Source organism: Ammospiza nelsoni, chromosome 10 (genome assembly GCF_027579445.1).
Source record: "Ammospiza nelsoni isolate bAmmNel1 chromosome 10, bAmmNel1.pri, whole genome shotgun sequence".
In the NCBI taxonomy this organism is placed as follows: domain Eukaryota; kingdom Metazoa; phylum Chordata; class Aves; order Passeriformes; family Passerellidae; genus Ammospiza; species Ammospiza nelsoni.
The window spans coordinates 14,892,431-14,906,708 of NC_080642.1; the positions used below are offsets into that span (position 1 = coordinate 14,892,431).

Genomic DNA, 14,278 nt, shown 5'->3' on the forward strand with positions numbered 1-14,278 from the left:
TACTTCTAGATTTTGGCCAAGGTAGTGCCAAAAATGTGCATTTAAATTCAAGTATATATATAAATAACAATAAAATAACAAACCCTTATAAATGTCACACCATGACAGCATGGAGGAACTCAACTGGAATATAAATTATCTACTCAGGAGGTAGCTAGATGAATTATTTAATTGTTTGTGTTTCAAAAAGTTCTATCTTTCCTCTTGGACTTTCCAAATTTGTATTGCTATACAAAGGACAGTGCCTGAAGTTACCTGGTATGGAAAGAAGAGACTGAACTGTAGATACTTCCCCTTCTTTCATTAAGTACTTTAAATGTCTGTGGGTGAAAGATGCAGCTAATTGTCAGGTCTGTACTGCTGCATTACTGTAAATCACTTGATTCTTAAAGGGGAGTTTCCTTCTAACTCATTTTGTCTCTGCTCCCTGCTTCTTCCAGGCTTGTTTCTGTACCCTCAGCAGCAGCAGCAGCAGGCGAGGGCTGAGCTAAACCCCAGGAACTGCAGCTGAGCTCCGGGAGGGAGGGAGGGAGGGAGGTGCTGCTGCCCTTGGAGCCTCTGCTGCTCAGGATACACTCAGCAGCCTCCCTCCCTGCTGCTGACACACTGCACTCTGCCACCACACAGCACGGGATATCCTGCAACTTCGGAGAAGTCAGAGGGAGCAGGTAGGAGATTTTCACCTGTAAGCCTTGAACTCCACAGTAGGTTTACTCTGGCTGTTCTATAATCCTCTCGGGTTTTTTTTCCCTGTGTACAAGGAATGACCAAAAAAGAAAAGATGAAAGTGGGGAACAATTCACAATCCCTTAAAGCAAACAAATTCTTTGATCCAATTGTTTGGATTTAAAGTTTCTAAAATCTGTATAATGATTTACATCCTCTTTTCAATGAAATTGTTAACTAGACTTCCATACAACTGCCATGGCATTTGTAGTAGTAATTATGCTAAAATAATGATGGACTCAAACACTTAAAAATCTTGATCATACAAGATCTTCTATGGAAAATTGTATTAAGCAAGATGGATGAATTTTGTTACTTGCCATAAGCATTTATTAACATAAAGAATATTTTAAAAGCATTTCAGCAAGGTCATATATTTGCTTTTAGTAAAAAAAAATATCCAAAATATTCTTACCAAGAATACCTAATTAAAATTCTTAATTTTTGTACCTAATTAAATGCTTACAAAGCACAGCCTTTCCTGAACACTGCAGCCACTGGATCTTTTAATATCTTATTCTCATTGCACAGCAACCAATTTCAACATTTTTGTCCCTGATTTAGGTACATACAGTGCCTTTTAAAGTAATTTAGCTGAATTACAGGCTATATTTCCAATGCTTGCAACTCTGCTCTTCAACTCTGAAATTTTTTTTTAACATTGTTTATGATGATCAATCCCAGGAATACACAAAGTATTTTAGCAGCAGTCTCATCACAGCTGGACACAGTAACACTGATATACTCTCCTTACTGCTATTAAAGAATTTCTGGTTTATTTAATGTGCATAATAAATCACACCAACCTTAGTTAAATATGCTTCTGTAAGTAAAAACTTCAACTAAATTTCATGCATTTGTCCATTCTAGTAGAAGTTGCTTCTTACTGGAATCTTATTGGCCTAATTTAATTTGATGTGTATGCTATTCTTAACATAATACAGGATCTGTCCTTATCACATGTGAGTAAATGTTGCAAACTTTGCCATACAGCTGACCAGGAATTAAAGGTAATGTATTGTAAAGCATTTATCATACATTTATTAATAGAATAGTTTAGATTAGGAAAGACCTTTAAGATCATCAAGCTCAACTGTTAACCCAACACTACCAAGTCTGCCACTAAGTGGCATGTCTACAGATCTGAAATGGGAATGCCCTTCTGGTGTCACAGGTTAGAGAAAACTCTGGTTAGTGGAATGGTTAGAGATGGCAGCATATTAGCAGAGAAAAGAAAGGATCAATCTGCTGTAATCATTACAGAACACATGCAATTCTTATTTTTAATTCACTGAAAAATTATTCACTGAAAAAATTTTCCTCCTGTACTTCCAACTTTATATTCCTCTGCTTTCAAATCTCTGCAAATGTAGTGACCACTCATACTGGGACTTAATACATCTTACTAAAGATTAATCAAAATTTATCAAAATTGCTGGAAGGTTTGCACTGTGACTCCTGACAAAAACTTCCATGCTGGCAACAAAGGACAACAGGTCAGTTCTCTGCACAAGGAAACAAAACACCTCAGTGCACTAAAAAGCACTTGTACAAAACTTCCTTATAAAAAATGCCCAGAGGAACAGGAGGGGAGAGTGGGTGGCAAAAAAAGTGCCCAGATTACATAAAGAAAAAAAAGCAGATTGAGAAAAGTAAACTTTTTTTTTCCACATGCAATATATTTTAAATAGTTCTGACAAATTCTACAGCCCATCCTGGTGCACAGCACAGGTAATGGAACACAAATCAGTGTAACAAGAAAAAAAATGAGTCACCTAACCCTAACAACACAGTGCCAGCTATCTTTCAACTCAGCAGACTAATAATTACAAACTTTTTAAACACTGTCAAATTCCCAAGGATTCTCTGATGCTCTTACACTAAATGATGAACAAGCACTTATCTCCCCAGGCACCAATTTAGAATGGAACAATCTGCAGACACCACATCCCCCAGGTCAATTTTGGTGGCTTCTGCCCCCACCATCAATTAGGTTTCTCTCTTTACACCCAATTCCTGTATGTAACCCCCATTCATTCAGTTAAATGCTACCATTTTAAACAGCCAGGCCTCACAGGAAACAAACAGCTGATCTCAGGTTTGTTGTAATTTATTTCTGAGTTATTCTCAAGCAATGTTACAAAACATTTTAATGTCTTGATAAGAAAATAAAATTTAAATAAAAATACATTCAACAATACATCATAATAACATTAAAACTTTTACAATCCTAACAGAACTAATTACTGAATAACATCACTTTTCTACACTAATCAAAATGAATGCAACTTTTATTATTAATTATTCTACTTGTACCTAATTAAATTCTAGAACATCTACTGTACTTTAAAACATTATAAAATGATAAATCAAATCTTAATGGTCACAAATATTCAATGGACTTCTGGGTTTTTTTTCTCTATATTCCAGTACCAAAGCAAAAAAAAAAAGTGCATATAATAAAACCCCAACATTGCAAGAGTATACTACTCAATTTTTCATAAATTTTAATATGAAAACAGAAAACAGCTCCAAGGAAGAGGGTTTGCCACTGGGTTAATTCATATACAACAAACCATATTTCTGACCCTCAACCACATTCAACTTTGTTTAATGGCAGTTTTTGATTAATGGCAATCTTTACCTTGGCAAAACACATCTATTTGCATTGCTGTATTCTACCTCACTTTTAACTGTTGGCAAATAAAAGTCCTGTTGAACACAATGAATGTGTAAAAAAAGGAAAAGGTAAAACCAGCTGAGGTGATTAAATGATTGTGATGTTGCAGGTGCTAGTACTGAATCTCAGATATTCCAAAATATCTTGGTATTAAAATGAAGTCATTTTAACAAGTTACATTCATTCCAAAGAAATTTCAATCCTGTCTTACCACCTTGCTTCCATTATAGAAAGACTTCTTCCAACAGTATAATAAATGTGTGGTAATTCCAACACCTTACTGTTTCAAGCATTGTGGATTTCTAGTCTAAGTTACATTCCTAATTAATTTGGCCAAATTGTGATTGGAAAAACAAAACAAAACCTAAAAAATACCCCACAAAACAACAAAAGACCCCACAGAAAATGCTTTAAAAAATAAAAGTACCACATACAACTTTTATTAAAAATAATATTCCAAGGAGTACCATTGTATTTAATACTGATGAAGCAAAGTTGCCACAGTAATACCTTTGCTTCTTCCTGGTTATATACATATACTTTTTCTCAGCAGAAAACTAACTTCTCAGACAAAGTGAGCCAAAATTAATCTTACTGAAGTCAGGAATGCCAGTTTAAAATTGTGTTAAGTGGCAAATACGAATCTATGTAACTAAAGATACAAAAATATTCACTGAAGCATTGTTTAAAGACAAAACAATGTTGATCATTCAACTGATCATAACAAGCAGATACTACAAAGTATCTAAAAATAATCTGGGATAGTCCAGATATCTAAAGTGCTTTGAGTGATTATAACAGAGATTATTTATTAGATTTGTAGTCAAAAGTTGAGCTGGACGTAGTTATTACTTTTTATAAAAAGAAGTTAAATCATACATGGGATGATGTTAATTGATCAGTACTTAACCACAATCTGTTCACACTTCAATTTTTCTATCTGAAGGCAAACCTATTTAACAAGAATGTTACTACCCTGCATTTCTTTTCAGATTAAGTAAAAATATGTACCTTAAAAACTGCTAAAGAAAATAGACAGTGGTCTAATGTCACTCCATATATTACTCACTCCAAATGTAAACAAGAGGTACAACATAAGTTCCCTGATTTCTTCTTTAGTACTTAATAACTCAACTAACACTGGTATTTGCTGTCCAGATTATTTGCAGCATACTGCACGGTTCTGTAGAACTTCAACTGTAGATAAATCAAGTCCTGACAACACCTAATACAAGGAAAAAAAAAGTCAAATGTATTGAGTGTAAAGCTTCAGATCTTTTCCACATCATAAGATCTTGGGATTTCCATTTCGAGATCCGTATCAGCAGGGCAGGCACTCATGGTAAACTCATGCAAGTTTGCAGTGTATGTACTGAGATGTAATCCAACCAACAAATGCAGTGTGGATTTTCTTCCATGAAAAAGCTTATTTCTTTACAAAGTTCTTCCCAATAAGAAAACAATGGCAAAACAACCTTTAGATTTATTCACATCTGTTATTTCAAGAACCTGGAACTTCAAGTTCTTCAGCAAAATGAGCATAAACCTTAAAAACCAGATTTCCAAGAAGGTATTTTTCTCTTAAATATTAAATAGATTGTGAACACAACTAGCATTTATGTTCATTCTTAAATATTTTGCAAAAATGCATATAATGAATTAAAAAAAACAAACAAAAAACCAAAACACTAGAACATTTCCAGTTTCTTTTTTCATCCAAGTGGGCCAGTTGGTTTTGGTTAGGAAACTTTTCCAACAATTGGATTTTCTCTGCAAAAAACCAAAATATTATATGTAAATACTTTTAAGATTAACATTTGCTTTCTAGTTCTCATCATGCAATTTTAATTTATCAAGCAAAAAAACCCAATTTCTACCATTAATTGTGAAATTTAGTGATTTGCAAAAGCCTCATTTACTTTCACATGGGACTTCTAAATCACGGTCAATTTTTCTGAAAAACTTGGGTCAAACACTAACCTAAGCAAACCATACCAGGTTTTGAGCTTTTCTTTATTTTTCCTTTCCTTCAATAAATCCTTAGTGATACAAAGACAAAATCTAAAAGCTTGCCAGTGGTGTTCCAGAGGCATAGGCCAGGATTAAAGAGAACTAAAGAATGTGCTCTGGAACAACAATGTGCTCCTAAGAACAGTTTTTTACATTCACAAGAAGTAGTATTTATCACTGAGTATGGCAAGTGAAATACAAACAGTAAATATGCTACCTAAAAGATATATTTCTGCAGTAAAATTTTGACAGTTTCATATAACTTGATATTTCAATTATTTAACCAAAATTTTTTTTTGGGGGGGGGGAAGAAGGCAGGCATACTGTTATGGATAAATTCTGTGTGCACTTCAAATGCCAAGTTGCAAGGAAACAAGAGAGTCACTGCACCCACTTACAGGAATCCCAACAGGAACAGATGAATCCACACCAGAAGAACTCAGATCTTCAACAACTGGTAAAAAACTGCACTAGTACAAATGATGTACCATTCTCTCCATGTCTGTGTTGTCTAACTCTACCTTCATTATCTTTATCCCAACAAGTCTGGCCTTTCCCTATGATTTATTTTTTTCAAAATACACATTTATCGATGTCAAAGTTACACAAGATACTTACTCACTACCATATTTGGCACTAGATGATCTCTTCTTCTGGTATTTTTCATGTGATTCATCCAGCTTTTCTATTATATCTATTATCTGCTGAAGTGTATGAAAAGTGGCTACAGAATCTTCTATGGTGAAGTTAGAATAATCATCTGGTTCTTTCCGAGGACCTTGATAGACTGCTATACTTCCACAAGCCTCTGCAAAAACAACCACAATCATCTCATTTAGAATTTCAACAATTAAAAACCAAATCTAACTCCCATGCAAATGGTAACTCCAGCATTCTGAAATGTAAAGTTACTCGGGCTTATACATAAAATGGATTAAGATAAAAGCAGGAGGCAGTATCAATTAAATGTATCTACAAGTCTATAGCTTAAGTTCTGCTAGCTCTGTTCAGCATCTTAAGCATCCAGCTCTCTCCTCTTCACATTAAGAGAAGTTCAGCGTTTCCTTACAGCCTAATATTCATCACATAGTAAGGAAAGGGACAAAGAAAAGCACCACCTACAGTTGCAGTTTAAACTATTAAAATATTACACATATGGAAATTCAGTTAGAACAATGCCTGATTTCTATTGTAAAGAAATGCCTGAAGAACATCAGACACCAGGGCACTTTGAATTTTTATCTTCTAGCTCTTTCTCTACTTTCTATTATTTCCAGGTGAATCGTTAAATTCAGTTAATTGTTCAAAATTTATATTCTTGGCTTAGAGAACTAAAACTGAATAGCAGTGTAATTCTTCTTAATTATCATTTGGGTACCTTCCAACTTCTGTAATTTAGACCTGTTGATAGTGAAAAGGGAGTAAATTCTTTCCGTCTCTCTGTCTCCATCAATCTCAATTTGAGTATCAGCAGGAACATCTCTAAAAGGTGAACAAAGACAGGTAATCAATAATTCTTGAAAGCAAGTAAAAACAGATTCTTTTTCATTACACATAGCCTTTTAATATGTTTACCACTCATAGACAGTTTCACAAAATTTAGTATGTAGTTTATATAACCTACCCAGTTAAGGATAAATTTATTTTTAAAAGAAATCAAAGCATTTCTTTGTTTTCAGAAATCAGCAGCTTCTAAAAAGACATTAAACCATTTTAAGATGTTATTAGTTTTTCTAACATACCTACAAAACCCAAATGATTTGTCAAATCTACATGCACGATTATTTAGCTGACTTTCTTAGGGCACTCCTTTCAAGTATGTGAAGTGGTTGTAAAGAACAAGACAAAGTCATTAAGGAGAGAAGACTTTCAGGCTGAACTTTCTGGTGTGTCGTATTTCTTCATGCAACCTGGCATCTGAATTAAATCCATTATTCTGCATGAAGAGATCTCAGAATTTGTGCTTTTCATGCTGAGCAGGTTCCCTCCACAGGGTGGCACCCAAAGTAACAGAAATCCAGTAGTCTGTGCCTGATCCCCGTGGCAGGTCTCTGTGGCATTTAGCAGAAGGAGCGAGGGAAAGCCCTGCTCGCCTGTGTGTGAGCTGCAGTGGCTCCCACCCCCGGGCAGGCAGCACTTACGCGGTGCAGCGCGCGCAGCCCTCGGTGCTCTCGGCCGTGGCCTTGCAGCACAGCCAGCTCCCGTTCAGGAAAGCAGAGGGGTGGTAAAAGCTCAGCCTCCTCTGGTTGCACCTGGTTACCCGGCACAGAGCCTCTATCCACTCGCTGGCTTCTACGCAGTTATTTGCTTGGATATAGAGTGGCTTTTCTCCATGGAGTACTTGAAACATCTGTAGAAGAAACATATTATTCTGCTGAGTAAAAAAATCCAGTTACCATGCAACTTCAAATATGCAAAAATAGATTTCAGTGCTTGGGCAATTCCAAAAACTTTAAGACAGAAAGTGAGACAAGGGAGAACAGCAGACTTTTCACCTTTTTAACTACACAGAGCAGAACAGCCCTGCCAGAACAGCTCCCTGTGTTCTCATCTAAGAAAGAACCCTTATAAATTAGAACAGGATGCATCTTCTGTCTTCTTCACCCACATATCTTTCAGTGTGACCCCAGATTTCAAGAAGCATGACCTTCATGCTTCAGCAGAGAAGATTCCCACAAGTCTCTCTCTCCTTTAGCCATCACTGGCCTTAGTGACAGCTGCTCTTTTATCACTTCCTCAGATGTTTGGGCTGACGTAAGAACAGAAATAACTGATGTGTTCCAGGGCTAGAACGAGGCTGTGAGCACAGACAACTGCCTCAGCTGATGAAGAGACTGCAGGAAGTTCTCACCAAAAGGAATAAATACAAGTTTGGTAACATTACATTTTGAGTAGCACATAATATAATTTCAACTGCTTTGTAATAAAGTCACATAGTTTTAACCTTCATTCCGGAAATTAGGCAAGGGGGGCAAAGTCACAATCAGTCAGAAAACTTGGTGCAGATAGCCACATTTCCAGGTTAATTTCCATGTGCAGAATACTTGAGATACTGCATACAGCTTGTTATTCATGATCCATAAAAGACCTTTTGCTGAAGTGTTTAGTAAGGGGGTTTCGTTAACTCTGTAAGCTAATTACAATCTTTTATTCAAAGAACATATCAAGAATTATATATAAACTATCTTTTGACCCACATTTTTCTTGTTGAAGGAGTTCTCATCAAGTTTCTCCACTGCAAGGATGTTTTTGATTGGAATAGTGAAAATTGGTTCTTTATCTGTAAAAAATTGTAAACAGAGGAGTGAGGCAATCTTTAAGAACTGTTTTATAATCTCAGGGCACTGATATTGAAGATCATGCTCTAAAAATATGCATTTTTATTATGGAAAAAATAGACATGAATCAGACAGAAGACTCTATTAATCAAGGCAAAAGTAACTAAAATAAATCATAGATATTTTAGGAAAAGAAAAAAATGATGCCATTTTAAAAGCACAAAAAAAGCTACAAACACTTAAGACAATATTGAAAAATAAAAATAATTGTAAAATAAACACGATTTACCCTGCTGTTTGTGGTATGTGAATTCTCTACTTGTTAGACAGAACCATCGCTTCTTGAAATTCTTTTTACCAATCCGAGTCCTTCCCTGAGCTCTTTTGTACATTTCTCTGTAAAGACAGAATCAAATTAAATGCAACCATTAGTCTTCAAAACCATTTATTGAGATAAGACATTATCGTTCATCATGTAAAAATCTATTCATTGTACATTAAAAAAAAATCTAATACTTGTTCACAACAGATCCTCAAGATTCGCTCCCACTATGGTGATGGTGTGCAGGGTTCCAAAACCAGGAAAGGAGTCTGAAACTCACACAGTCCAGACCAGTGCTTGTAGTACATTTGGAGGGGATACATAACTTGTTCAGATGAAGAATTCCAAATTTTCACAAAAGGGAATAAGGTGTATCTAACTACAAGATTCTCTCTTTCCTGCCACTTTCTCCATGTAATTGGAGAATGTACTTGGCCTTATCTGGATCAGAAACTGAATATCAGTGAAATGACACTGGACATGGCTCAACAGCAAGGGCAGACAAACTGCATTTTGTACACTTTAGGTGTACTCACTCCTAACTCTTTCTTTTATTTTGAACAACAGCCATCAATTTATTACTATAACCAAGTGTTGATCTACTACAATTTCCTCCTTCATTTCTATTCAGTATCTTAGTAAGAGACATGTTTCTTCCTTGTTTGAAATTTGGATGCCCATTTGATCTTTTCTTCTTATAAAACTGCTGCTCACCTAAATTAAAATATTCTCAAGTAAATTAAACTAGTTTTTCCTCATGGATGTTGTTCAAATAATCACCTATTCTCGATAAACATCAAACAAAAGAGAGTTTATTTTTTAGGAAGAGTGACTTTCACCTCCATCTAGATAACAGTATTCTATCACTAAATGTTAAGTATTTAAATTACAGGGTAGTTTTCTACCTAACTTCAAAGGCAGAACATTTAGCTGGCCAGACTTACACAGGAGGTAGAATAATTCTAAGTTAATAACGTTGTTTTAAAATACACTTTCAGAACCCTCAAAAACCACCACAGAGCACACACTGAACTGTGACAGTAATGCAGACAGTCTTCAATAGGTTTTCAGCTGCTTTTAATGATTTTTTTAAAGTATTTAGAAGATGAGTTATGAAAGTTTGCAGTTGTTCTGTTAAACTAATTCTACATACTAAGAATTGTCTAAATTACAAATATAGTACTTTCTACAATATATCACACATTTTAATAAGCTTTAATCTGAATGTGGCATTAATGAAAAAAGACTGAAGTCCATTTTGTTACAGACAAAATAAATTCAAGATGTATTCACCCTTCTTTTAGATGTACTGGCTCGCTCACACCACTGGGCTCTTTACTCTCAGTAGAGGAAACATCATCCAGGAACTTCAGGAAAAAAAACACAGGAAGTATAAATATACAATATTCAGAAACACAAAAACCCTAAAAGCTATTTTGAAAATGTAAATGCACAGTTTCTCCTTGAACAGAACAGGTTTTTTAAGCAATAGATGAAAATATATGGCAGGGCCTAGGAACAATGTAACAAGGGATGCCCAGAGGTCACACAAGCTTTCTTTAATGAGTTCCTAAACAGCAGAACCAATAACAACTTCTTTCAAAAACACTTTACTTTTTAAACTAAATTAGCTTAGTTCACTATGTGTAACTCTTGTGTATGGTTTTGCTATATTATTTTTTGGTTTGGGTTTTTTTAATGTCTGAAACAGACCACAACTTTTTTTTTCTCTCTAGTAGCAAACTGAACATTAACACAACCATTTAATAATGAAGACTGATCAGCTACACCAACAATAAAATAAAATACAGTTGAAAGTTACCTTTTTAACAGATTCAGTAAATTGTTCTTCTTGAAATGTTTTGAAAAATTCACACATGAATGTCTCCTTGAAACTTGACTGAAAGGAAAAGTATATTGACATAAATAAAGTTTTTTATGAACTTTCAATACACAGAATGTTTGAAATGAGAAAGAATTTTAATAGCCTTACAAGTTTGCTTTTGGTCAAACTTCCCCAGCTCCCCAAAGTCTGGATGGCTTTTGATATAAGAGTTAATGTTCTAGAAGTCTGTGCATCCTAAAACAATGAAACAAAATTCAGAAGTCATATGTTTTCACAGTTCCAGGTAGAACTGATTAAAAAATTAAAATGTCAAGAAAGATAGTATATTACACAATGTAGTAAATATGGTACATCTGCATTCCTTTTCTTTCCCCCAAAAGAAAAAAATGTGTATGAAATATTATCTAGTTTATTAGCTACTGCATAGTGTTTATTATTTTAGTCACTACTACTAGAATTTAATATTAGTACTGGTGAAATATTTTTACCTGTAAAACACTAGCAGCCCTCAAATCCTGTAATCATTACTACACATCTAACAAACTTCTGAATAATAAACATAATGAACTACTGCAGGACAAATGGTCCAAGTTTTCATAATAAAAAGTGAAATTTAAAACTTCATCTTTAAAGCTTTTACTTGGTTTGTTTGCTACCTCACCGATTGCATTTTAATACATAATTATAAACACAGCCTCCAAAAGTGGCCTTGCTGTTCCCTTTTAGATGTTTAACCCTCAAGTGTTAAAATCCTGTAATTTTTTTTTCTCAAAAATCTGGATAATGTCAAGGCAATGAATTTGAATAAGTGTATCTTTTTCTTTTAAAAGCACACACACCTAAGTAAATAAAATAATAATGATAACCTCTGGAGAAGCAGATTTCAAATCTTTTCTGTATTTAATGTGAAAAATAATACAGGTTTTTTAATCTTGATATTCCTGTTTTTGAAATTGTTTTATACTGTGTATCTACTTGACAAACAAACACAGAAAATTTGTCAACCCGTTGCAACTAGTGGAGTCCAGGACAAATATACCAACCAATTACTGGCTAATGCTGCAACCTCTGCCTAAGACCCACATGGCAATAAATGTCTGGATGTTTAATTTCCTTGGTGGAAAGAACCAAGGCAGTTTAGGCCTATACCTTAAAGGACCCTCAGTCATGTTGTTATTTTACCCCAGAAGCACATTCCCAAAAAAAGCACAGAATCTTTAATATTGAAAGCTCTTCCACATCATTTGAGAACACCCCATAAAGCCTGAAATATCTGATGCTTAAAGATTTGTAAATATCTTACTTCCTTTATGAACTGCATCTAGAGATATTTAGTCATCTTATTTCCCAGTTACTGAAAGTAACTTATGCCTTCCCAAACCAACAGCTCTGACAGTATGAATAAAACAGAACAAAGCTTCACAAGACTTACTGGATGGTGAGGTCGTAAATGAAAAGTATGAGGTGAGACTACGGCTACAGCAAAGAAACGAAGAAACACAAAGCTGCTCACTGCAGAATACTGTACATGAGGGTCATCTGCAGAGAAAAACCATGAAATGTAACATGCACTGAACTTAGGAAACCATGAAGACAGTTAACATAAAAATCCTTAAGAAGATAACATCAAAGATGACATTCATATTTTAAAATAGAATAGAAAAATCAATGAAGCGCATGAAATGAGAAAGGTGGTCATGGTAAGAAATGTTCTCCTTATAGTGGAGTGTTTACTGCTAATTTATCTGAAAAGAAGTTCTATTCCCACACAACTGGCTCAGCTCCACTGGGAGAAACAGTGAGATGATTGCAAGCATTTACATACACAGTTGATTAGGTCTGGCTGGATGCTGCACCCAGAGACAAAACACTGCAGACACTGTCTTTAAACTCTGGGGCTACTGGATTCTTTCACCTGGAAAGCTACTCACTGATAATTCAAGTACATTAATGCTGCATATCAAATGCAGTCAACACAGAGGAACAAATATAATTGCAATTCTGAGTTGCATCATAAACCCCTGCTGTTATATAATTTTGAGGAGGTAAATGAGAATTTTCTCATTAAATCTTGGGTATATCTGCTTTAATACTGGGAAATACAGTGAGGTCACATTCTTACTCTAATGACCACTTCAATCTGATCTGGTAAGTCAGCTTTTCTGAAAGGACTGTCTAAACTGGAGCAATTTATGGCTCAGTTTCAGTGATAAACATGAATCAGTGAAATGTTCTACATTATGAGGAGCAGTCTTCACCTGTAGCTTATTACAGGACATTTCAGATTTTAATTGGCTCAAGTGTGAGTACTTCAGACCCACAACATTACTCCTATATTAAAAGCAGTCTGAAAGACTAAAGCTATTCTAATACTGGTCATATTTACAAACTCAATAAATAATTTTTATTATCCACCCTCCTCAAAACTACCCATAACTAGTCTAGCTATAGCAGTACTAAAGCTAACTTCACAGAAGTTATGAATGTGCGGGCCATCATTAACAGAGTCACAGTTCATGTAAAGATGCAAATGCTAAATTGATTTTCAAGTTCACATCTTGCTTCTTTAGAAGAAACAAACAGAACAGCTCTTAAAAATTTTAAGTATCTTTCAAATAAATCACTTCCTGTACTACTTGTGCTTTTCTACTATTATCTTGTAATCTTCTGATGACTTCTCATTTGCTGCTGTCTTGCAGTTTCTGACTTGCTATACTTTTGGATCAGAAAACAAAAAATGTCTCTTGACTGACCACGAAGTTTCACTCTAACGTACAGCCTGACAGAAAAACAAACGCTTGTCAAAGTTCAGGGCACAGCCTTGGACAAGATAAGAATTTTAACAATCCCCATAAGGTAACTGCAGAAGTTTTCAGTCTGAACACCACTTTCAGAAGTTCTTAGAGAACACTTACTTGGAAATCTTTTGGCAGCCAGATGCCTCAAAGAATAAAACACATCACACATTAGTGTAGGACAACTTATACTCGACCGCACGATTTCACGGAACACTTTGTCCACGTAATAGCGGAGATTTTCCTGCAATTATGAAAAAAGGTATTTTTAAGACCCTTTAAGACATTCATTTCTCCTTTTCCCTGGGCACAAACACAACACTGGTCTGATTATTCAATACTGAATTCTAGTACAGTTGACAGCATATTTTAAAAGCCTCATAAAGTTTATATGGCATTACTACTGTTAAAAGGTAGTTTAATGATATTTACTTAAAAGTATGTAAGCAGTGTCTAGCAATATAAACTACCTATCAATACCTGGTTTTGTCATTTGACAACAAGGAAGGAACATTTCCCACATATATCAAGTGAACGTTAATTTTATTGCAGTAACTGTTGCCTTCAACATCAGCATACTCTGGTAAGAGGGAGGCAGCCAGCAAAACTTCAATGAAAAAT

General features: G+C 34.9%; 1 protein-coding gene across 1 annotated transcript in view; it reads right to left on the minus strand.

The window, feature by feature from the left end:
- Positions 1–2,820: 2,820 nt before the first annotated feature.
- Positions 2,821–14,278, minus strand: part of RASA2 (RAS p21 protein activator 2) — a 45,172-nt gene continuing 33,714 nt past the window's right edge. The window contains exons 14-24 of the mRNA XM_059479278.1: positions 13,778–13,901; positions 12,295–12,401; positions 11,010–11,096; positions 10,839–10,916; positions 10,310–10,383; positions 8,984–9,090; positions 8,614–8,696; positions 7,558–7,766; positions 6,795–6,898; positions 6,035–6,224; positions 2,821–5,176 (exon numbers count right to left, since the gene is read on the minus strand). Coding sequence (XP_059335261.1) covers positions 5,146–5,176; positions 6,035–6,224; positions 6,795–6,898; positions 7,558–7,766; positions 8,614–8,696; positions 8,984–9,090; positions 10,310–10,383; positions 10,839–10,916; positions 11,010–11,096; positions 12,295–12,401; positions 13,778–13,901 — 1,194 coding nt within the window. The 3' untranslated portion in view covers positions 2,821–5,145. The remainder of the gene's footprint in view (positions 5,177–6,034; positions 6,225–6,794; positions 6,899–7,557; positions 7,767–8,613; positions 8,697–8,983; positions 9,091–10,309; positions 10,384–10,838; positions 10,917–11,009; positions 11,097–12,294; positions 12,402–13,777; positions 13,902–14,278) is intronic.